Raw genomic sequence first — 23,778 nt, 5'->3', positions numbered from 1 at the left:
TCAGGAACTGAAACCAGATCTTCTGAGTTCCCCTCCAGGACCTTAACTACAAAACTACTACAGCCAGAATTGGTCTGACTTCATTAATGGAGCAGGCATGATAGCAGAGACTCCACAGTGTAGGATCATTCTAAAGGGATGTAATTTATGGACTCTGCAGCTATACATAGAACACCAGAGCACACAATTTGGGCAAGATGTGAATGGACAAGGTATTAATCAAAGATTCATGAAAAGGAGAGAAAGGACCTATAGTACTAGGTCATGCCACCTCTAGTACATCTCAGGGATTAGTGCAGAATTGTCATGAAATTCAACAAAAGCACAGCACATTCTTCAGTGCCTTTTCTAGTTTAGTTTTAAATTACCCAGTCATAGGTTCTTCCACCTCTTCAACTGGGAGACTATTCCACAGATCTTACACTTAGAACACTCTAAATGTCTTTTTGGTCTAATTTCAGTTCACTCATTATATCACCCTAGACAATTCCTTTTATCCCAGCCATTCCCCCCAAAATTGAAAGAAACATTATTCCCTATTTTCAAACAACAAGGCTAAAACGGTGAAATTTTAAATAATGATCAAGGAATTTTTTTTATTCATTTAAGTTTCAATATCATTACAGAAAATGTTATGGTACAGAGTTGTTTAACATTAGTTTTATTTCTTTGCTCATTTGATTTCCACATGAATGCTGGTAACATTAATATCTGTACAAGATCAGTCTTTGATTTTTTTTTTTTTAGTTTTTAGTTCTGTACATTTTAAATGTATTGGTTAAAAAGGCTGTCAGCACTTAAGGAAGCAATTTTTTTTGTTTGTTCAAATAAAAGGTATCCAGTTACTGCCCAAGAGTACTGAGCTGGGTGGCTGCTGGGCCGAGAGATATCCCTGAACGCGCAGCGAGGGAGGAAACCTCGGGGCTTGATCGGGTTCCCAGTGCAGCCACTCTGCTTTTGGCACTGTGCACATCAACACGAGATACAAGATAAAGAACAAGCAGAAGCTCTCTGTGAAGCAGTTATGAAGCATACTAATAAGGGAAATCCAAGTGTTGTCTACGCTAGTATAAATAAGCAGACAGCCTTGTTTTAAGAGCATTAGTTGTATCTTAAAGATGAGAAAAAACACAAGTTCTGCAGGCACCTACTGCTGTCTACTAAAAGCTACTGCTATCAGAACTAGCATTGAACACACAAAGCAATTGCAAGAAAGGAAAAAGTTGCTTTGATATAATCAGAATAAATTTCTTTGTTAAGATTTGTTTTTTTAAAGTTTTTTTTAAAAGGTATTTATTTAAATTCCATTTGAAATATAGTTCAAGATGTTGACTATACTGATCAACTTTTATCCAAATCAGAAAAACTAGCTGTGCCGTTGCATATTACAGGATACAGTCAATGATATGTGGACATGCATCAAAGCTTCACTCTTGCTGGTGACATCATAGCCTTCCGATGACCATAACGTCCACCACCTCGCCCTTGTGAAGCTCCACATACTGCTCTGTCTTTGGAGGTAGCATCAACAGTCCATTGGCACTACGCATACTCATCAGACGACTGCTCATCTGATTCCCTAGAGCAGAATGAGAGAAATACTATGGTTAACACTACTACTCCCACGATATATGAAGATGGAAAAAAGGGCTATTCTTAGGAGGGGAATCATGGAGCTAATTTAGTCATGGAGCATGGGGTCTGGATACTCAATGGACACATGGCAAATACCTACAGAATACCCAGGAGAGAGATTTCAGAGTAACAGCCGTGTTAGTCTGTATTCGCAAAAAGAAAAGGAGTACTTGTGGCACCTTAGAGACTAACCAATTTATTTGAGCATGAGCTTTCGTGAGCTACAGGTCACTTCATCGCTCACGAAAGCTCATGCTCAAATAAATTGGTTAGTCTCTAAGGTGCCACAAGTACTCCTTTTCTTTTTCCAGGAGAGAGAATTTCTCAGCCTACTTTTTCCAGGTTCTCCAAACTTCCATTCACTCACTTGTCCTCCTTGCCATCCAAGCTCCCACATTTCTCCCCCTTACTACCCCACATAGAATCATAGAATCTCAGGGTTGGAAGGAACCTCAGGAGGTCATCTAGTCCAACCCCCTGCTCAAAGCAGGACCGATCCCCAACTAAATCATCCCAGCCAAGGCTTTGTCAAGCCTGACCTTAACAACTTCTAAGGAAGGAGATTCCACCATCTCCCTAGGTAGACCATCCCAGTGCTTCACCACCCTCCTAGTGAAAAAGTTTTTCCTAATATCCAACCTAAACCTCCCCCACCTTTCCATCTGTGTTCTCAAAGCATGTAAAGCTTTACAGATAAAAATCAACATCTTGAATTGCATCTGTAAAAGTGCCTGTTCAGTCTTTGGAATCAATGGTGTAGAGCTCCGTGTGTGAAATCTACCTATGGAAGCAGTGAGACACAATCAATACTAACAAGTCTCCAGGTAGTTTCCAAGGAAAACTTCATGTAGGATGTATTGTTTTAAACCAATCTGGAGGTGACAAAAACATGGGTAACTGCAGCATGATCTACATCCATCTGAGAGATAGGCAAGGTCAACCTACTAGCCACATGCCGATAGAAAAACTACTCAAGTACTTCTTCTACCTAGAAATCTAGGAGCAGAGCAGCTGAGGATCGAACAGCATTCCCAGATTGCAAATCTTGTGTAAAAAGTGGCATATCTTCTTGATTGAGAGAATAGATACCACCCTCAGCTATCTCGACTAGAAGTTTCTCCCATTCAGCTAGCTAGTTTATTTGGAATGAAATTCAATCAGCCAGCTCCCATCAATGCCCCTTCTTGTATTTAGTCAATGTATGAGTGTGGAAGTGAGCATGTGAGGAAGTGCATGTCTGTGAGCGAGCATAAACAAGTATGAGTGAATGTTTTTGCAAAAGAACATGTGTAAATGGGCAGGCTGTGTGTATGCAAATGAATGTGTGTCAGGGAGCATGAAGGCAAGCGATCGTGTAAAAAATTGGAGTAGGCTAGCAAGCGTGTGTTCTACAGCATCAGTGAACTTGCATGTAAGTATGTGCAGGTATATGTGTGCATGTGTCTGTTGGCAAATGTGCAGTTATACGCATAAGTGTGTAATATGTGTATGTGTTTGATTGTTTGTAATGGCGGGTGTTTGGGAGCCTGCATGTGGTTGTGTCAGCCTACATAAGTGGCTAACCTGTACTCTGTGCCCAAGGCAGCGGTTCTTGGTGATGCCAAGTCAGTATGCACCGATGGTATTCTGGGCGAGGATCCAATTTTACATCACATGATAACTGCAGGAGAAGCAAAGAGAGGAAGAAGAAACAGACTGTCATTCACATTTCATTAGACAACCTAGACTTTATTCTGCCTCAGTCATCAGCAACAGGATTGTCAGAGTCTGTCTAAAACCCAAGAACTAATACTCCCTACTACTGTCAAAAATTCCATGGACAAGTCAAGTGGTCAGGATCTCAGGCTTATATCTCATTCGAAAGATGGTGCTTCGAACAGTGCAGCTCCCACTAATGACAGTCTGTGGTATCAGTTGGGTATTGACTCAGAGGGAAGAGTGACATCTATTTAATCACCATCAGCACTTCCTACAGCCCAATCCTTGAGAAATCTGATAGGATCACTGAACAGAGTGGCATGACTGGTTGAGAGACAGAAAGAATAGAGCTTGCTGTTGAGATTGCAGGTAGCGTTTGCAGCACTGACAGTTTACAAGTCCATAGATTTTTTCTAAACTGAGCAAATTTAAAACAGACATCATTAAGAGGAGAGAAACATGGACACAACAGTGATTTTATAGACACTATCTCAGAACCTTCCTATTTTCATTCAACATTCTGATGTGAACAGAGAGCATTCTGATAGCTTAAGTAAGTTGGGTTGACTATATGTTTCCTGCATCTCTAGGTAATCCTTCTATACAAACTTAACAGCTGAGAAAAGCTTAACAGAAATCTCCTTTGCTTTCCCTCTTTTTCTTTTCATAATTTCAGTCCACGTGCTTAAACTCACCACATCCTGTGCCCTCCCACAGGCAGCCCTTCCTGCAATTGTCTGAGCTACTCTTTCAGGCACTGCCTTTCTTATGTTCTTATACTATGTCTCTGACCTTCCTAGATCCTACGTGCACTCAAAATTCTGGTAGAAAAAAAAGCCCCTGCCCCTGCCATAGTTCTGGGCTTTGGACAGTCAGTGCTGTTAAATGTAACAGCAATATGACATCAGTGACCTTTAAACATTTTAGTACATTATGTCAGCTGCAAGCTTACGAGTGTCAGCTTGGAACACCATCACTTCTCGCTGAACTGATAGGATTGCTTTTCTTATCCTTCTTGGATTAGACATCAGTGCAGTACTTTTTGACTTGCTTCACTATTGCTTAGTGGACCATGTACATCTTCAGTGGTACCCTATGCACAGCTGGTACATCCAATGAAATGGCAGTACTTCATAGAAACATTGCCATGTTCAACAATGGCACAGTACCTATAGAAAATTCCAGCCCAGAAAAGTTTAGCCCCCTTCCAAATCCAGAAAATGGCTGGAGGAATGAGCTAGCGGGAAACCCAGCTGCTTATGAAATTCATAAGTGTTAAATGGCCTCCATTGCTCAGTGAATTGCAACCTGCACTGGCAGAAACATGCATGAATGAGATTGATATTACCCATCATTCAAAGTAAAAGGTCTGGGAAAAATGGAACAGAGATGCAGCAATGTGTAAGTGAAAAACATGGATCCATCTTGTAGTGATTTCAGGAGCTAAAATGATCATTAAATGAAGCTAGGAATTATGTTAAATGAGCAAATTTGCAAGTTTGTGGATGGGCCGGTTTGACAGGCCTAACAGGACTCTCTGGACTGTTATGCAGGAAACTGGGATTTGCTTGATTCCTTGATCCAGTCTCCCCTTTCCCTGGGCTGACAGTAGCTTGGAAGAGGCATGGTGGAAATTTTACACTCACTGCTGGGGTTGGGAAGGAGAATGGAGAAAGGGCCTCCAATAGCAACCTCTAAGCCAACCCTAAACTATTCCTGTCCCTTCTCAGTGTAAACACCCATTATATCTTTTCATGCAATTGTCTTATGACCATTAGTTGTTGTTTAATCAAATTCAATGTATATTTAGCTTTTTAAAATCTTTCCAAATCATTCTCCTTTAGTCATCTGATCTATTCTCTGCTGTGAATTCCCTTCAATTTATCGTCATATCTCTAGTGCTGAGATATCCAAAGTCAGATAGAGTATTGGGGGTGGGGGTGGCTCACTGCACCTGTCAGACAGCAGGATCTCAACATGATATAAGAAGCTATATATTTTAAATATAGCCTATATTTGAAAGTCCTTACCCTGGCTTTGATAATGGTGGGCCGAGGATCCAGGATGCCTTGCATTTTCCTCAGTGCTGGGACAACAAAGAGATTGCAGGTGACAACAGCTGATACAGGATTTCCTAGAGAGCAAAACACAACAGTAGTTCACATGTGAGTAATTTTGAGTTAAAATGTGAAATGATGAAATAATCTCACATTTCCATAGCAGCTTTCATCCTGAAGGATTCCAAAGAGTTTTTTACACTATGTACACAGGAAAAACTTCACTTAAATCTGGAGTGGCACATGGCAGTTGTTAAGCAGTACACAACTATACTACTAAGGAGTTTAGGACAAGAAGTGAAGCAGAGTACTGTATCCAACTGAAATTGAAAGGGAAATTTAGGGCCGCAGAATGTAATTTATCAGATTATAATACAGACTAGACATTGGGCTAATACCTGTTCTCTTGCAAAAAGTTTCATGGGATCTTTAATGACTGCACATGCTCAGATTCTTTATGTATTCATTGGGAAGTTGGTTTTTGGCAGTATAATGCCCCCTAACATCATGCCAGCAAATTGTTTTAGCACTAATTCAGAGGAACTAGCACCAGCTACTGAGATTAAGTATTGACAGAGAGAAGAGTGCCACCTACTTTTTGCCAATCACACTTCTTGCCAACACCTGGGCTGACCTTGGTGACAACTCTAGTTATCTACATTATACAATCAAGTAAATGCTCCACTCATCTCCCTCCTGAAAACAATCAATACAGTAGAGAAAGAAACCCTAAGCACATATCTAAAAAAATAAAATAAAAAATCACGATCTCATGAAGAAGTGCAGTTCTTCTGTGGTCACAAACGCATGCAAGGTAAACGGAGTAAAGCAAGTTCTTCCTAGCTTCAGAATATGCAGCTTCCTGTCCACACTGCTAATGCAACACTGAGGGTAGGTCTACACTACCGCTTAAGTCGATGTAACTTACATCCCGAGTGATGCAGGATATATCAACCTGAGCACTGTCCACACCGGCACTATGTCAGCGCATGCAGCTGCACCGATGTAGTGCTTCTAGTGTAGACCAGCCCTCATCCTGTGCCTATTGGTTTTCAAAGAGATACAGCAAAGTGAGGCAATACTGCCCTCTTTTGGTTCATACAGCTTGAGCATGCAGTGTTGTTGTAGCCGTGTTGGTCCCAGGATATTTACTCCTGGAGGAATTCTGTGCACTGCGCATGTGCAGAATTTATGTCCCCCACAGATTTCTTTGCTTCCCCGCAGAAAAATGACTTTCTGATGGGAAAGCAAAAGGAAGCCACAAGAGCGGTCATGCGACCCTCCCCAGCAGTGTGTTTTGGGTGCCCAGGGCAGCCGGCAGAGAGGTAAATAACTGTGGGGCAAGGGTTGAGACTGGAGAAGACCCGGATGGTGCTCCTACTGTGCGCTGGGCTCAGCTGCCAGTACCTGGGCTGGGGAGGACGGGACCTCCTCTTCCCCTGCATGGCATCCAGGGCCATGTCAGACCCATCCCCAGATTTCTCCCCTGGCTGTAGGAAGCTCTGCAAACTCCTCCCCCCATGCTTCCTGCATCCATCACTTCTCAGCTGCAGAGGAAGGGACACTGTACAGGGAGCTGCTCCCCCATCCACCCAACCCCTGTGCATCCAGACCCCCTGACGAGCCCCACTCCCCCTGCACCTGGATCACCCCAACGAGCTACTCGCATCTGGATCCCCACACTACCGAGGCCCATCCAGCTGTACCTGGATCCCCATCCCACTGAGCCCCACTCTCCCACCATCTCACACACCCACACCCCCCTGTCAAGTTCTATCCCCAGATCTAGACCCCCCACGCCCGCTGAGCACCAACCACCTTCACCTGGACCCCCTGCAGAGTCCCATTACCGTTGCACCCAGAACCCCCCCCAACAAGCCCCTATGCATCCAGATCCCCCCGCACCCAGATCCCCCACTGAGCCCCCACACCCAGACTGCCCCACACAGAACCCTCTCAACCCACACCTGGATCACCCACACTAAGCCCCACTTGGATCCTGCCTTGCTGAGGCTGCCCACCTGCACCTGGCACAGAGGGGCAGGGCCCTGGGGTGCTTACGGGGCAGGCTCGGTCCTTGCGCTATGTCTGGGTTGGGTGCAGCCTCACGGCTGAGTCTGTGTCTCGGGAGGGAGCTGCATAATGATCTCTCATCTCTGTGCTGCCAGTGGCCTGTGCTTCCCAATGCTATGCCGGAGCTTCCAAATTTATTCGACAAATAAAATTTGCAGAATTTTGAAGTATTGTGCGTAGAATTTTTTTGGTCCAGAATGCCTTCAGGAGTAGATATTAAAGAGACAAGGTGGGTCCAATAAAAGACATTACCTTACGCACCTTGTCACAGCTTGAGGATGACAAATAAGACTACAGTTCTGTGACATATTCTGGGACTGTCTAGTTTTTGTCTATATTAGTGGTACGTCAGATTCTGTGATTTAACTAACACAGATATTCCTGCAGAGAATATCTATTGGGAGGGTGGGGAAATAGGAGGAAAGGACAACTGCACAATATTCTTTAAAAAGACAAAGGAAGTCTCTGGATAGAAGAACTATAGGTCCTGTGCGCCATCACATGTTAGACAGAGGTAAGAACTCTCTAGCATACCCTCAAATAAACCCTTTCCTGAATAAAAATTGGGGGTTTCAGAGTAGCAGCTGTGTTAGTCTGTATCCGTAAAAAGAACAGGAATACTTGTGGCACCTCAGAGACTAACAAATTTATTAGCGCATAAGCTTTCGTCCGATGACGTGAGCTGTAGCTCACGAAAGCTTATGCTCTAATAAATTTGTTAGTCTCTAAGATGCCACAAGTCCTCGTTTTCTTTTTAAAAACTGGTGGGAAAATCTCAAGTGTTTTGTGCTTAGGAGAACAAGTGCCAGGCCTCTGACCTTCATGAGGCATCCTGGTTTTATTTTATGGATCTCTGTACCTGTGGAGAGCAAGAAAAATAATTACAAAAATATCTTACCTGGCAGTGCAAAGATTATTTTTCGTACACCATCAATATCCAAAGTTGCAAATGTTGTTGGCAGGCTAGGGAAAAAGAAAGTTGTTTAATAAATACATTGAACTCATATCTAACATGGCTGTGCTATTATAATGTATAGATTACCTTCCATTCCTTTCCTAATCTGAAATTTTCCTTCTCTTCTTTATTGTCACTGCCTTTTTAACCCTTAGAGCACTGTGAGCATAATCATCCTAATTAAATTGTGTTGAAGAACTTAAGCTGATTAAATTCATCTCCTTGTCCTCATCCTTCCCTCTCTCCCAGCAATCACCTTAACCTACTCATCAAATGCTGATCATTCTCCCTAGTAACCAAATCTCCTCCCAGCTTCCTGACCACATGCTAATACCCTTTCCTCCTAAATTGCTCTAGTATTATTAATACTTATTCATATTGTAGTAGCCCATAGAATCCCAATAAAGGACTGATTACTCTAACCATACAACTCCCACTGCACTCCATGGATCTTTCTCTTCTTGCTGACTCTTGTCTTATTTCCTTGAGCCTTTGGGCAGCCACTCTCAAATAACCCAGTCCCTTGAGTACTAACTCAAACACAATTTCACTCCCATACTATTAAAACACCGAGTTTCCAGGTGTCATCCACCTGGAACCTGCTTAGTGTTCCAAGGCTTAAGGACTTGCCAAATATCTTCATTTTATTTAGAAAGAGTCCTGCTGCTACAACAGGTATTTTCTGTTTTTCATACCTGTTCTTTAGTATTAAGAACATTTGCAAAAAAAAACAAAAAAACCCACAACCCTACCCAGGATCTCTTTCTTTCTTAGCAGTTCATTAGTGGCTGCTGTTTATTCCCACCTGGAACCACAATCTCTGTCTGTGATGACAGAATAATTTTTCAGTGGTATCCAGCTATGAAGTCACAGGCAGAACATTCTGTTTCAGGTAAGGAAGCATCAACAAGAGAAGATAAACTTCTAATCAACAGAAATCCAGATTCTGTCTTCATGCAAATAGCCCAAGAAACCAAGAATGAGAGTGGAAGTGCACAAATTCTACAGTATAGAGCTAGAATTGTTTTTAAATATAAGGCTTTCCAAAGATTTCTATAGTGCATCAGTGTCTCCTTAGAGTCCCTTTCCTCCTGTGACTACAGCGGTAGTGACTCAGACAAGCAGAACTGTAGTCAGTTGGGACTGAGGTCTGTTAAGTAAAGAGCACCCTTTCCTCTTTTCCTAAGCTACTCCAGAATGTTCCTTCATTACTTAGGTTTCAGACAGTTATCACAAATAATCAGCGCAATGGAGTAATGGGAGATAGTTCAAGCAATCTGACTGGCTAACTTAAGAGGCACTGATTCTCTAGGAATGTGCTCTTTGTACCAGTTGAAATAGTATCACCCATTCAAAAGAAATCTATTCCATACAACTATGTTTATTCATTTTATAAAATACCAGTGCAGGGCATTTTCATGGGAATAACGAATAAGGTCCCTCAGCTGCATTTTGGGCTATCAGCTCCCAGCCAGTCATTAATATCCAAGAAATGACCCACAATTTGAAATTAATTCATTGTCAGATTACAGATTAATTCATTGTCAACAAATACTCATGAACAGATGCACCTCACAAGGAAAGGCTGGTACTTAACATTTTCCCTCTTTCCTATCTAATCCCACGGGAGCCACGTCTACCCCAAATTACACATTCTACAGTATCTTACCTTCCATACACACAGCAGCTGTAACAGCTTTAAATGCTAATATATAGATGGTCACCAGAAAGCTTCTAATAGTGTGACATGTATTATTCTGTAAACAACATTCTCGTTGAGGCTTTCCAGTATTATTCCTCTCACACTGTTCCCTGATAGCACCCACCTATGTTAGTCCAGCAGCATCAGAGGCCAAATGGGGAATATTTTACTCCAGGAGTCGCACTATATTATCCTGAAACCTCAAAATATAACCCAAGGTCTAGTCTCTTCTGGCTCTGTTTGTCTAGGTCCAGGGGATTTTTCCAAATCTAGGTCATCATAGAATAGTGGCAATTCAAGCTTAATGTCTTCGCAGATAGAACTGATGAAATATAAGGCTGTACATTTGATCTTTTACCAGGGTCAGTGAAGATGTGTGACTGTTTAAAAGTCTCAGGAGGCTGAGAGGCTCATGTGCTTTGCTAATGATAGTGAGTCTCTTTCTATGGCCTAAAATGAAAATGGGAGAATTGGCAAAAACAATGGATTTCCTAACACCTTTTTGGCAATATATATTAGATATGTATTATATGAGGCTACAGAGGCTTTATTACAAACAAACTAACCAACCAACCAGCCCGGCACCAGCTTTAACCACAATTTAGAATTCTGAACTACCTAGTTTGTAAACAAACCACACTCAATAGTTATTGAGACAAGGAGCTGAGAAAAGACTCCATAGTCTTGGATTTGCAGAAAAGAATTCTCTGCTCCCAGAAGACCCACATTTTTCAGTGTCTCCACAGAGCACAGTACCAGCACTACAGTGAAGTAGTGGTGAGGCAGAAGCAGTACAGTCTGTGTGTTTATATATAAAACAAGCATATAAAACATCCTGCATCACTTCAGAATTCCTATATGCAACATTTAGACAACAAGGAGCATTACAACCTAGATCCTACTCCACCCTTCTCTTATTTAAAAGCTCCTTGTTGTACCAATATGGGTCACATATGGGTCACGTGAATTCTGAAGTGAAGTGAAATGAAATGCTTAATGAGCATATCAACAGCCAGAATGTCCGTCCATTTCCCAGCTGCTTCATAGCAAAGCTGGTGTCTGAGCTCTGGAAACATATTTAGGGCTCTGCACGTTTTTGAATGCATTGATTTTTTTCCTGTGATTTCCAGCATAGAAATATCTGTTGCTAATCAGCAGTAAGCTTTCAATTCTGGTTAAATTCACTAGCAATGGTAAGCACTGATTTAATTAGGGTTGATACTACTTCTTTTCCCATATCCAACTATTCAATGGTTTATATTAGGTTTTAAAATAGCATCTCTACCAAAACAGAACATGTAGCATATTTGGCACAAGGTAAATTCCATCAGGGCCACAAAATTTAAAATATTTCTTACCCTGGTTTCATAAAAACTCTGCCAAAGTGAATCTGTGCATGAAGGTCAATGTCCAACACCTGTTTAAGATAGTCCTGTTTACATTAAAAAAAGAAAAAATATTAAATTAAAATCAAAGTTGTTTACAGTGGTTTACAGTATCAAAGATGTCATGTACATGGAGGGCCTGTTTAAAGTGTTATAAACCAGTAGGGAATTTCTAGTACTAGAAAGGAGCAACTTGCAGAAACATGGGTGCGGAAGAGGGAGCTATAATTCTTTTAGACTCTGAACATGCAATTGACTCAGGGTATGTCTACACTATGAAATTAGGTTGATTTTAATAGAAGTTGATTTTTAGAAACCGATTTTATACAGTTGATTGCGTATGTCCACACTAAGTGCATTAAGTCGGTGGAGTGCGTCCTTACTACCGTGGCTAGCATCGATTTACAGAGCAGTGCACTGTAGCTAATTTCCAGTCTCCAAAGAAAAGTAGTTTTATTGGGTTTGAGTCTTAGCCCTTTAGAGCCCTTTAGGTTGATGGAATGGGGTTGGTTGTGTGGACGCAGTCATTTTTAGATTGACCTAATGCGGCTAAATTCGACCTAACTCCGTAGTGTAGACCAGGCCTCAGTGTGGATACAGGGATCCTTGCACAGTCAACTGCAGTACTGGCATCTTTAAAGTGTCCAAAGATATTTAGTCACTACAGGAAATTTTTAATGCCAGCTTGTGAAATCTTGTGCATATATTCCAAAGACAAAAACATTTTTCTTTATAAGTCAGGGCTAAGACTCAAACCCAATAAAACTACTTTTCTTTGGAGACTGGAAATTAGCTACTAGTGGAATTCAGTGATCAGCAGTACCTTTCAGAACTAGGATGCATTGTAGACCTCAAAGTCTCTCAAAAAGTCACTGTAGTTCTTTGCAGTGTTATTGTAGCCATGTTGGTCCCAGAATGTCAGAGAGAAAAAGTGGGTGAGGTAGTATCTTTTATTGGACCAACTTCTGCTGGTGAAAGAGACAAGCTTTCAAGCTTAAAGCTTTGTCTCTCTCACCAACAGAAGTTGGTCCAATAAAAGATATTACCTCACCCACCTTGTTACTATAGTTTTTGTAATTTCTTGGGGACATATAATTCACAGCTATAGGTTATTTAACTAAAGTTTCTCTAGAGGGAAATTAGTGAGCCTCCACTTCTTGTGTGTTGGTTCAAGTTAAATTATTTTGGATCAACACAATCAATCCATTAGTTCAAGAAGTCCAGAATTCCTTATGCTGTCTCTCTGTTGATAATAGCTGTGCTCACAGATGTGTAGATGATCTTGTAGTGAGATGTCAAATGCTCATCCTAGAAGAACTTACACTGCTATCAAAAAACGCCCACATGAGAAAATTGAGTATCATAACTGAAAATAACAAGCCTATATAAGTTTGTTTCTACTAGACTCCATGCATCTTAAATTAGGTTATCACCTGCTAGAATTGTCAGTAAAGAGAGGCTTTAGAAGCAATGAACCTGAAGACCCTACACAGATTTCTGACTTTTTCTTAAATCTATTTTGTCCAAAGCTGTGACCCTTTTTCTACCATGACACAAATTCTTGATTGTTGACTCCATTCATAGATTCATAGATATTAAGGTCAGAAGGGACCATTATGATCATTTAGTCCGACCTCCTGCACAACGCAGGCCACAGAATCTCACCCACCCACTCCTGCGAAAAACCTCTCACCTATGTCTGAGCTACTGAAGTCCTCAAATTGTGGTTTAAAGACTTCAAGGAGCAGAGAATCCTCCAGCAAGTGATCCGTGCCCCATGCTACAAAGGAAGGCGAAAAACCTCCAGGGCCTCTTCCAATCTGCCCTGGAGGAAAATTCCTTCCTGACCCCAAATGTGGCGATCAGCTAAACCCTGAGCATGTGGACAAGATTCACCAGCCAGATACCCAGGAAAGAATTTTCTGTAGTAACTCAGATTCCACTCCATTCATGAATATTTAAAGATCAATTAATTGCCAAAATCATGTTATCCCATCATACCATCTCCTCCATAAACTTATCGAGTCTAATCTTAAAGCCAGACAGGTCTTTTGCCCCCACTGCTTCCCTTGGAAGGCTATTCCAAAACTTCACTCCTCTGATGGTTAGAAACCTTCATCTAATTTCAAGTCTAAACTTCCCAATGACCAGTTTATATCCATTTGTTCTTGTGTCCACATTGGTACTGAGCTTAAATAAGTCCTCTCCCTCTCCGGTATTTATCCCTCTGATATATTTATAGAGAGCAATCATATCTCCCCTCAACCTTCTTTTAGTTAGGCTAAACAAACCAAGCTCCTTGTCTCCTTTCATAAGGCAGGTTTTCCATTCCTTGGATCATCCTAGTAGCCCTTCTCTGTACCTGTTCCAGTTTGAATTCATCCTTCTTAAACATGGGAGACCAGAACTGCACACACTATTCCAGATGAGATCTCACCAGTGCCTTGTATAACAGTACTAAAACCTCCTTATCTCCACTGGAAATACCCCGCCGGATGCATCCCAAGACTGCATTAACTTTTTTCATGGCCATATCACACTGGCGGCTCATAGTCATCCTATGATCAACCAATATTCCAAGGTCCTTCTCCTTCTCCATTACTTCTAATTGATGCGTCCCCAGTTTATAACTAAAATTCTTGTTATTAATCCCTAAATGCATAACCTTACACTTCTCACTATTAAATTTCATCCTATTACTATTACTCCAGTTTACAAGGTCATCCAAATCTTCTTGTATGATATCCCGGTCTCTCTCTAAATTGGCAATACCTCCCAGTTTTGTATCATTTGCAAACTTTATTAGCACACTCCCACTTTTTGTGCCGAGGTCAGTAATAAAAAGATTAAATAAGACTGGTCCCAAAACTGATCCCTAAGGAACTCCACTGGTATCCTCCCTCCAGCCTGACAGTTCACCTTTCAATATTACTCGCTGTAGTCTCCCTGTGAACCAATTCCTTATCCACCTTTCAATTTTCATATTGATCCCCATCTTTTCCAATTTAACTAATAATTCCCCATGTGGCATGGTATCAAACGCCTTACTGAAATCTAGGTAGATTAGATCAACTGCGTTTCCTTTGTCTAAAAAATCTGTTACTTTCTCAAAGAAGGAGATCAGGTTGGTTTGGCACGATCTACCTTTTGTAAAACCATGTTGTATTTTGTCCCATTTACCATTGACCTCAATGTCCTTAACTACTTTCTCCTTCAAAATTTTTTCCAAGACCTTGCATACTACAGATGTCAAACTAACAGGCCTGTAGTTACCCGGATTGCTTTTTTTACCTCTCTTAAAAATAGGAACGATGTTAGCAATTTTCCAATCATATGGTACAACCCCTGAGTTTACAGATTCATTAAAAATTCTTGCTAATGGGCTTGCAATTTCATGTGCCAATTCCTTTAATATTCTTGGATGAAGATTATCTGGGTCCCCCAATTTAGTCCCATTAAGCTGTTCGAGTTTCGCTTCTACCTCAGATATGGTACTATCTACCTCCATATCCTCATTCCCATTTGTCATGCTACCATTATCCCTAAGATCCTCTTTAGCCTTATTAAAGACTGAGGCAAAGTATTTGTTTAGCTATTGGGCCATGCCTAGATTATCCTTGACCTCCACTCCATCCTCAGTGTTTAGCGGTCCCACTTCTTCTTTCTTTTTTTTCTGCTTATTTATATGGCTATAGAACCTTTTACTATTGCTTTTAATTCCCTTTGCAAGGTCCAACTCTACTTGACTTTTAGGTATATTAAGTCCTTGTCTTTAATTTTTCATCTAAATTCTCCTTAAGATGTCCTGAGATATTGTACACTACCAAGAGTCCAATAAAAAAGGATGGGATGCCTCAAGGAACTGGTAATGAGATACGGAACCTTTCAGCTTTAGACTGCTGTCTCAAATCCAGTCTCGATGAGGAGTGATCAGAAATTGCTGGCATCCAAAGGCTGTTCAGATGCCTTTGTGAAAAGAGGTGGTAGTCTCAATTCAGTTCCTCGTGGTCATGTGTCTGCATGACACCACTGTTCTAAAAATTCATGGATCGATCAACACTTTTCTTTCTGATCACTGTTCCAGGGCCAGTGACTGTGGACTTTAAAGGGCCTGAAAGTAATTTTTATTAGTCCAACAAAATGCTTCTAGTTCTCCCTTTATGCAAGATACTAGACCTTTGAAGTGAGGATCTGCTCAGAAAACTGATTCTAAAAATGGAACCATTGAGCTTACTGTTTATCATCTGTCAGTGACTCCATATAAAATCTGCTCTGTTACACCTAGATAAATGTTTATTTTAACTGCCACTCCTGCAAAAACAACCTGGGATAAAAAAGTCATTTTGAGCTTTTTCCTTCTCCTATGTCACCAGAAGTTTTAAAGGTTCTGCAGGCCCATTTATCCCCTTTGTGACACCTGTCTTCACTGATTTTGCACAGGTGCTACCAACTGCAACTTAGCAAACAATTCTGTTGATGATTCACAAGCAGGCAAAGAATCTAGTTCACTGTCTTTTATGTGTGCTGTCTCTGCAGAGGTAAGAGGAATAAAATACAACAAAAACTATTTTAAGGTCAGCAGATATAGTTCTGATACACTCAGAGAACAAATCTTTCAGTAAGAATGAGCCAGTTTTACACATTCACTTGCAGAGTAGCTTTCACTGCTACTACCCACGTTTTACCTACTCTATGGATAAAAAGAAGTCTTCAGTCTGCAGATGCTGTCAGTTCAGCACCTTTCACCAGCACTAAATTTATATGATCACTCCTTAAATGAAAACTAGATACAACAAGATTTTGGAAAGTGCTGATTCCAACACCACTTAGAATCTTCCCAGAAATATCATACACCCACTATAGTATTGAAACAAAAGCATAAAAAAAGGACAGTATTAAAAAATATTTTTTTAATTAATCCAGCAGCGCTGGGTCCAGGGACCTGGGATGTCCTGGAAATAATCATGAATACATTTGCAGTTGCCATCAGGAACTCCTGACCTCATGCCTGGTATTCTTATTGCAATGTAGCAACCATGCTTCAGCTTATACCTTTTCACCCATGGACACGCCTCCTGATGTGATAATAACATCTGCACGGCTGATACCCTCATTCAATGCATTCAGTAAATCATCTGGGCTGCAAGAAAATCAAAGCAAAGAGATTAATGGCCAGAGAAATATTTTTAGGTACTGCATAAAATAAAACATGAATAGATCTTTGCACACATAAAATATGAGGTAATCATAAAATCGTAGGACTGGAAGGGATCTGAAATGGTCATCTAGTCCAGCAGTTCTCAACCTTTCCAGACTACTGTACTCCTTTCAGGAGTCTGATTTGTCTTGCATACACCAAGTTTCACCTCACTTAAAAACTACTTGCTTACAAAATCAGACATAAAAATACAAAACTGTCACAGCGCACTATTACTGAAAAATTGCTTTCACATTTTGTCTGTATGAAATTTTAGTTTCTACTGAAGTTGCTAGTGCTTTTTATGTAGCCTGTTGTAAAACTAGGCAAATACCTAGATGAGTTGATGTATCCCCTGGAAGACCTCTGCATACCCCCAGGGGTACGCGTAACCCTGGTTAAGAACCACTGATATAATCCAGTTCCCTGCATTCATGGCTGGACTAAGTATTATCAGACTAGGGGTGGGCAAACTTTTTGGGCCACATCGGGGTGCGAAACTGTATGGAGGGCTGGGTAGGAAAGGCTGTGCCTCCCCAAACAGCCTGGCCCCTGCCCCCTATCCGACACCTCCCACTTCCTGCCCCCTGACTGCCCCCCTCAGAATCCCCAACCCATCCAACCCCGCCTGCTCCTTGTCCCCTGACCGCCCCCTCCCGGGAACCCCTGCCCCAACCATGCCCCGGGACCCCACCCCCTATCTAACCACCCCCCATTCCCCATCTCCTGCCCCCTCCCCAAACCTCTGTCCTATCCAACCGCCCCCTGTTCCCCCATCCCAACCGCCCCCCCTCACAACCTCCGCCCCATCCAACTGCCCCCTGCTCCCTGACTGCCCCCCGGGACCCCCTGCCCCTTATTCAACCCCCGGCCCTGCCCCCTTACCATGACGCTCAGGGCAGCATGTCTGGCAGTCGTGCTGCCCAGCTGGAGCCAGAAACGCTGCTGTGCTGCCGTGCCCTGCAGGAGCACGCAGCCCCGCCTCCCAGAGCGCTGCCCGCATGGTGGCATAGCTGCGGGGGAGGAAGAAGAGCAGGGGAGGGGCCAGGGGCTAGCCTCCCCGGCCAGGAGCTCAGGGGCTGGGCAAGACGGTCCCGCAGGCTGGATGTGGCCCGCTGGCCGTAGTTTGTTCTCCTCTGATCTACACCATCTCTGATAGGTGTTTGTCTAACCTGCTCTTAAAAATCTCCAATGACGGAGATTCCACAATCTCCCTAGGCAATTTATTCCAATGCTTAATCACCCTGACAGTTAGGAAGTTTTTCCTAATGTGAAACCTAAATCGCCATTGCTGTAATTTAAGACCATTGTTTCTTGTCCTATATTGAGGTTAAGGAGAAAAATTTTTGTCCTGCCTCCTTGTAACAACCTTTTATGTTTTTGAAGACTATTGTCATGCCCCTCTCAGTCTTCTCTTCTGCAGACTAAACAAATCCAGTTTTTTCAATCTTCCCTCGTAGGTCATGTTTTCTAGACCTTTAATCATTTTTGGTACTATTCTCTGGACTTTCTACAATTTGTCCACATCATTCCTGAAATGTGGCACTCAGAAGTGGACACAATACTACAACTGAGGCCTAATCAGCGCGGAGTAGAGCAGAACAATTACTTCTTGTGTCTTGCTTACAATATTCCTGCTAATACATCCCAAAATTATGTTTGCTTTTTTTTTGCAGTAGTGTTACACCATTCTCTGTTTTCTTTCATAAGACTGCACACCCTTCTTAAGTAGATTAGCCACTTTTACTCATGAGCAAGTGATCTAATCAAACACTACGTAATTTGATACAGTTCTGGCCAAGTGGTCTATTGATACAGTTCTTGCCAAGAGATCTATAGGATCATTGGTAGAGGTATATAAATGTGCAGGACTAGAGCAATAGGGGGCACTACAGGTTAGGACTGAGGTGTACTGGCAGAGCAGCATAAGGGGATCTAGCACTGGAAAAGCAAAATTACCTTCAGGTTAGGATTTAGGTGTATTGGAACAGTTGTTTGTGGGAAGTTTGCAAAGTGCCTGACTACACTTTGCCAGGCTCTAGTCCATGCTATTAGTCTCCCATTGTCATGAGCAATAAATCCATTAATAAAGATAAAAAAAAGTGAGAGTGATCCCTTTGCTTGGTCCTCAGCACATTGTCTAAAGTCAATCCCAATTTCCAAGCTTTTTTGCTAGTTTTATTCCACAGTCAACCAAGGGAAAGTCGGGCTGTCTCCCGACATAACATACACTAGAATAGACACAGGTTCACACACCGAGCGCTTCAAACAGATAGATACTTTGCATCCTATGTTGTAGTAGAGATTCAGATTGATGTAGAATCAGGAATACACTGTATTTAATGGTGAAAATAATGTAAATGGGCCTAAGTAATGAAAGGACCCTTAATAACATATCTAACCAATCCGTTCTTCACTATCATGCTGACATCTTATTTTTTGAAAAATAAACATTTATTGTTAAGTTTCAGAGTAGCAGTCGTGTTAGTTTGTATCCGCAAAAAGAAAAGGAGTACTTGTTGCACCTTAGAGACTAACAAATTTATTTGAGCATAAGCTTTCGTGAGCTACAGCTCACTTGATGAAGCTTATGCTCAAATAAATTTGTTAGTCTCTAAGGTGCCACAAGTACTCCTATTTATTGTTAAGTATCCAAACTTTCATCTTCAAATCTGAGTGACATGGATTAAAATAACTTCCAAGTTCCAAACCATCTATCCTTTCTTCTGTTTATATAGTTGTACACCAGAGATGCTAGGATGCTGTTGCAAACTGCTGGAGAGCCACAAACTGCTACCCACCAGTCATTACATACAACTAAAGGGTAGACCCATACACTGACTAGGAAAATTCACAGGCAATACTGTTTGGTGTGGGTGGAGGTTGGGTGTGCAGGAAAATGGTTAGGGGCTGATAAATAACAGACATTGGTAATAAAGAGTTGTACTTTGCCAATATAGGGGGAACATTAACTGAAATAACCAGCCCTTCCAGTATATGGCTGACTCCGATTATGAGCAAATTAGTGTATCTTCCAGTACATGGTATTACGTCAATTGCCCCTTATAGTACATAGTAGATAAAACACAGTGGCACTGACCAACCCCCCCCCTACAAAGTTTACATAAAATAAACACTAGAATAATTTTTCTCCAATATATTACATTCAAACTCTTTCCCCTTAAACTTCTGCAGACAGATGATACTACCCACTCCATTTTTCTGGTGTTTTGTTTATGTAGGATTTCCATTCAACACTCCATAACAAACTGTAGTGTTTAGCAATCTTCAGCATCAGATTTTTCATCTGTTCTGTCCTCATGTTCAAAAGCATAAATTTAGAGCAGGTGTTCCCAAACAGTTTCTGTTTCTGACCCCTCCAAACTACCCACATTTTCCTCCCAAGGCCATGTTTCCCAGAATTCATTCAATGTTACACAGAAAAGACCAGAAATGCAGTTCTCTTGCTCTTCTGTACCCACAACTTTGGCTGCTTTCCCCTTTCAACAAAGGTCTCTGTTGCTGCTCACCTTCGCATTCCTCCCAAAGTCATGAGGGGCTGCTGATCTCTTACTGCCCCAAATGTCTTTGGGGCTAATGATGGAGCTCACAGCAGACCTTCAGCCTCAGACCTCCTCCTTCTCCCTGCAAACCATGGCTGGAGCAGCTCCCCAGTTTTAGTGCTTACAGTGTGGACACTTACTGAGCCTCCTCACTGCACAGACCTCATAGGTGGACACATGGGATATGACTATACTACAGCTGGGAGGTACAGGAATTTAAGGTGCTTTGCTCAAGGAAAGAGAAACCAGCTGGGACGAAAAAAACCCACAAAAAGACAAAATCTCTTTGTTTTAGTTAAATAGAATCTGTATGATTTAAGAATTGTGAGTGGAGGATTTTGATCTCCGTATAAACCCCTCTTACTATTTCAATTTCACATGGTGGCCAAGATTTCAAAAAATAGGAGCCTAAAGTTAGTCTCCCAAATCCATATTTAAGTGCCTAAATAAGAAGCCTGAATTGCAAAAGTGATCAGCTTCCAGCAGCACTCGTTGAGATTAATGGAAGTTGCTGAGTTGTCAGAACTTTTGAAAGTCAGGTCACATATTTAAGTACTTTAATATGGAACTGGGAGTCTAAATTAAAGTTCCTATTTTTGAAAATCTTGGTCAGAATGTCTATACTGCTCTCTAATGGATATTGTGCTTTGTCTTGACTTATGAATTGAAATATTAATTGTGAAATCACACCAAGATTATTTAGCCTGAGTTATCTGCAAACCAGCTAATGAAATTTGTCTATCACAGTTATGAAGCCTTTATCTGTGTAGAATCCAGCCCGGGGTGGGGGCAAACTTTTTGGCCCAAGGGCCACATCGGAGTTGCAAAACTGTATGGAGGGCTGGGTAGGGAAGACTGTGCCTCCCCAAACAGCCTGGCCTCTGCCCCCAGCCGACCCCTCCCACTTCCCATCCCCTCGCTGTCCCGCTCAGAACTCCTGACCCATCAACTCCTTGTCCCCTGACCAGCCCCACCCGAGACCGCCCCCCCGATGCTAACCACTCCCCTGGGACCCCACCCCCTATCCAACCCCACCGCTCCCTGTCCCCTGACTGCCCCGACCCCATCCACACCCCCATCCCCTGACACGCCTATCCAACTGCCCCTGTTCCCCATCCCCTACCTGCCCCCCCATAACCTTCACCTCATCCAACTGCCCCCATCCCCTGCCCGCCCCCCGGGACCCCCTGCCCCTTATCCAACCCCTTGGGCCCGGCCCCCTTATCACGCCGCTCAGAGCAGCACGTCTAGCAGCTGCGCCACTCGGCCGGAGTCAGACACACTGCCGTGCTGCCCTGCAGAAGTGCGCAGCCCCGCCACCCATAGTGCTGCCTGTGCAGCGGCATAGTTGTGGGGGGGAGGGAGGGAGGGCTAGCCGACCAGGCACGACGGTCCCGTGGGCCGGATGTGGCCCGCGGGCCATAGTTTGCCCACATCTGATCTAGCCTCTGAATTCAGAATTCCTATTAACATCAATTTTAGGCCATAACAGACCCTGCTCTTGCCATCTTTCTGAGTTAAACCTCAGAATCTTTCCCTTCTTTCTTTGCCCTGCACTCCCCACCCCCGGCAATATATTATCATTGTAAGAAGGCTTCTGCAAAAAAGGCAGGTTTTTAAGTAAGCTTAAAAGTGGTCATCCCTGAGCTCATTCTGATTTCCTCTGGTTTCATTTCACATATGAAGATCTGCTAAAAATGCCCTACCCTTTACTTAGAATCATAGCCCTGGTCTACACTAGGACTTTAGGTCGAATTTAGCAGTGTTAAATCGATGTAAACCTGCACCCATCCACATGATGAAACCCTTTATTTCGACTTAAAGGGCTCTTAAAATCGATTTCCTTACTCCACCCCTAACAAGTGGATTAGCGCTTAAATCGGCCTTGCCGGGTCGAATTTGGGGTACTGTGGACACAATTCGACGGTATTGGCCTCCGGGAGCTATCCCAGAGTGCTCCATTGTGACTGCTCTGGACAACACTCTCAACTCAGATGCACGATTGTCTGCCGTTGCTCTGATGCAGGGAGGGCTGACTGACGACATGGCTTACAGGGTTGGCTTACAGGGAGTTAAAATCAACAAAGGGGGTGGCTTTACATCAAGGAGTATTTCAGGCAGGACTTCATGGAGGGTTCCAATAAGAAATGGTGCACCTAAGTTACTGTTCTTATTAAGCAGGTTGGTCTGGCCTCTGATTGATACATGGCTAGATTTACCTTGCTGCACCTTCTCTGTGAGTGACTGCAGTGTGACCTAGAGGAATGAGTCCCCTAGACGGGGGGCGGCGGGGGGTGGGGGGTGGGGTTTGCAAATGAGTACAAAACAAATCTGGTCTATTTCTTGTTTTGATACACTCCATCTATCTTTTACATCTTTGGCTGGCAGCAGATGGTGCAGAAGGACTGCATGCCATCCACATCTCGTGGCTGCTCGGCAGAAGATGGTACAATAGGACTGCTAGCAATCCGTATCGCCTGCCTGCTCACCATAAGATGGTTCAATAGGACTGACTGCAGGACTAAAGATAATGACCTGATCAAGTCACTCCAAATTTAGTCCCTGCGCCCATGTCTGCCCAGGCGCTCCTGATCGACCTCACAGAGGCGACCAGGAGCATCTCGGACATGATGATGACGGCTACCAGTCCTACTGTACCGTCTGCTGCCATAAGGCAATGGTTTGCTGCTGCTTTGTAGCAATGCAGTACCACGTCTGCCAGCACCCAGGAGACATATGGTGATGGTGAGCTGAGCGGGCTCCATGCTTGCTGTGGTATGGCGTCTGCACGGGTAATCCAGGAAAAAAGGCGCAAAACGATTGTCTTCCCTTTCTTTCACGGAGGGAGGGAGCGAAGGGGGGCCTGACGACATGTACCCAGAACCACCCGTGACAATGTTTTAGCCCCACCAGGCATTGGGATCTCAACCCAGAATTCCAATGGGTAGTGGAGACTGTGGGAACTGTGGGATAGCTACCCACAGTGCAATACTCTGGAAGTCGACGCTTGCCTCGGTACTGTGGAAGCACTCCGCCGAGTTAATGCACTTAATGCACTTAGAGCATTTTCTGTGGGGACACACACACTTGAATATATAAAACCGATTTCTAAAAAAACGACTTCTATAAATTCGACCTAATTTCGTAGTGTAGACATACCCATAGAATCATAGAATATTAGGGTTGGAAGGGACCTCGGGAGGTCATCTAGTCCAACCCCCTGCTCAAAGCAGGACCAACTAAATCATCTCACCCAGGACTTTGTCAAGCCTGACCTTAAAAACTTCAAAAGGAGTTTCAGCCTGGACACTGATAAAACTGATAATAGAACAAGATCCCATCTGCAAATATTCATTTCCAGGAGCCTGTGAAGAATAATGGGCCATTATGGTGGAACTAAGGAATTGCCATACTTCATTATACACATAGTCCATCTAGGTTAGTAGCCTGTCTCTAACAGTGACCACTACCAGAAGCTTCAGAGGAAAGTATCAAAACCTTGCAGGAGGCAGA

General features: G+C 42.8%; 1 protein-coding gene across 9 annotated transcripts in view; it reads right to left on the bottom strand.

The window, feature by feature from the left end:
- Positions 1-569: 569 nt before the first annotated feature.
- Positions 570-23,778, bottom strand: part of GPHN (gephyrin) — a 582,839-nt gene continuing 559,630 nt past the window's right edge. For all 9 annotated transcript variants that reach the window (XM_077818687.1, XM_077818689.1, XM_077818688.1 and 6 more), the window contains 6 exons: positions 16,558-16,645; positions 11,479-11,552; positions 8,362-8,426; positions 5,364-5,467; positions 3,199-3,295; positions 570-1,579 (listed from right to left, as the gene is read on the bottom strand). In XM_077818687.1, coding sequence (XP_077674813.1) covers positions 1,446-1,579; positions 3,199-3,295; positions 5,364-5,467; positions 8,362-8,426; positions 11,479-11,552; positions 16,558-16,645 — 562 coding nt within the window. In that variant the 3' untranslated portion in view covers positions 570-1,445. The remainder of the gene's footprint in view (positions 1,580-3,198; positions 3,296-5,363; positions 5,468-8,361; positions 8,427-11,478; positions 11,553-16,557; positions 16,646-23,778) is intronic.

The sequence above is a fragment of the Eretmochelys imbricata genome, chromosome 6 (genome assembly GCF_965152235.1).
Source record: "Eretmochelys imbricata isolate rEreImb1 chromosome 6, rEreImb1.hap1, whole genome shotgun sequence".
NCBI lineage: Eukaryota > Metazoa > Chordata > Testudines > Cheloniidae > Eretmochelys > Eretmochelys imbricata.
This window is presented reverse-complemented; position numbering and strand designations above follow the sequence as displayed.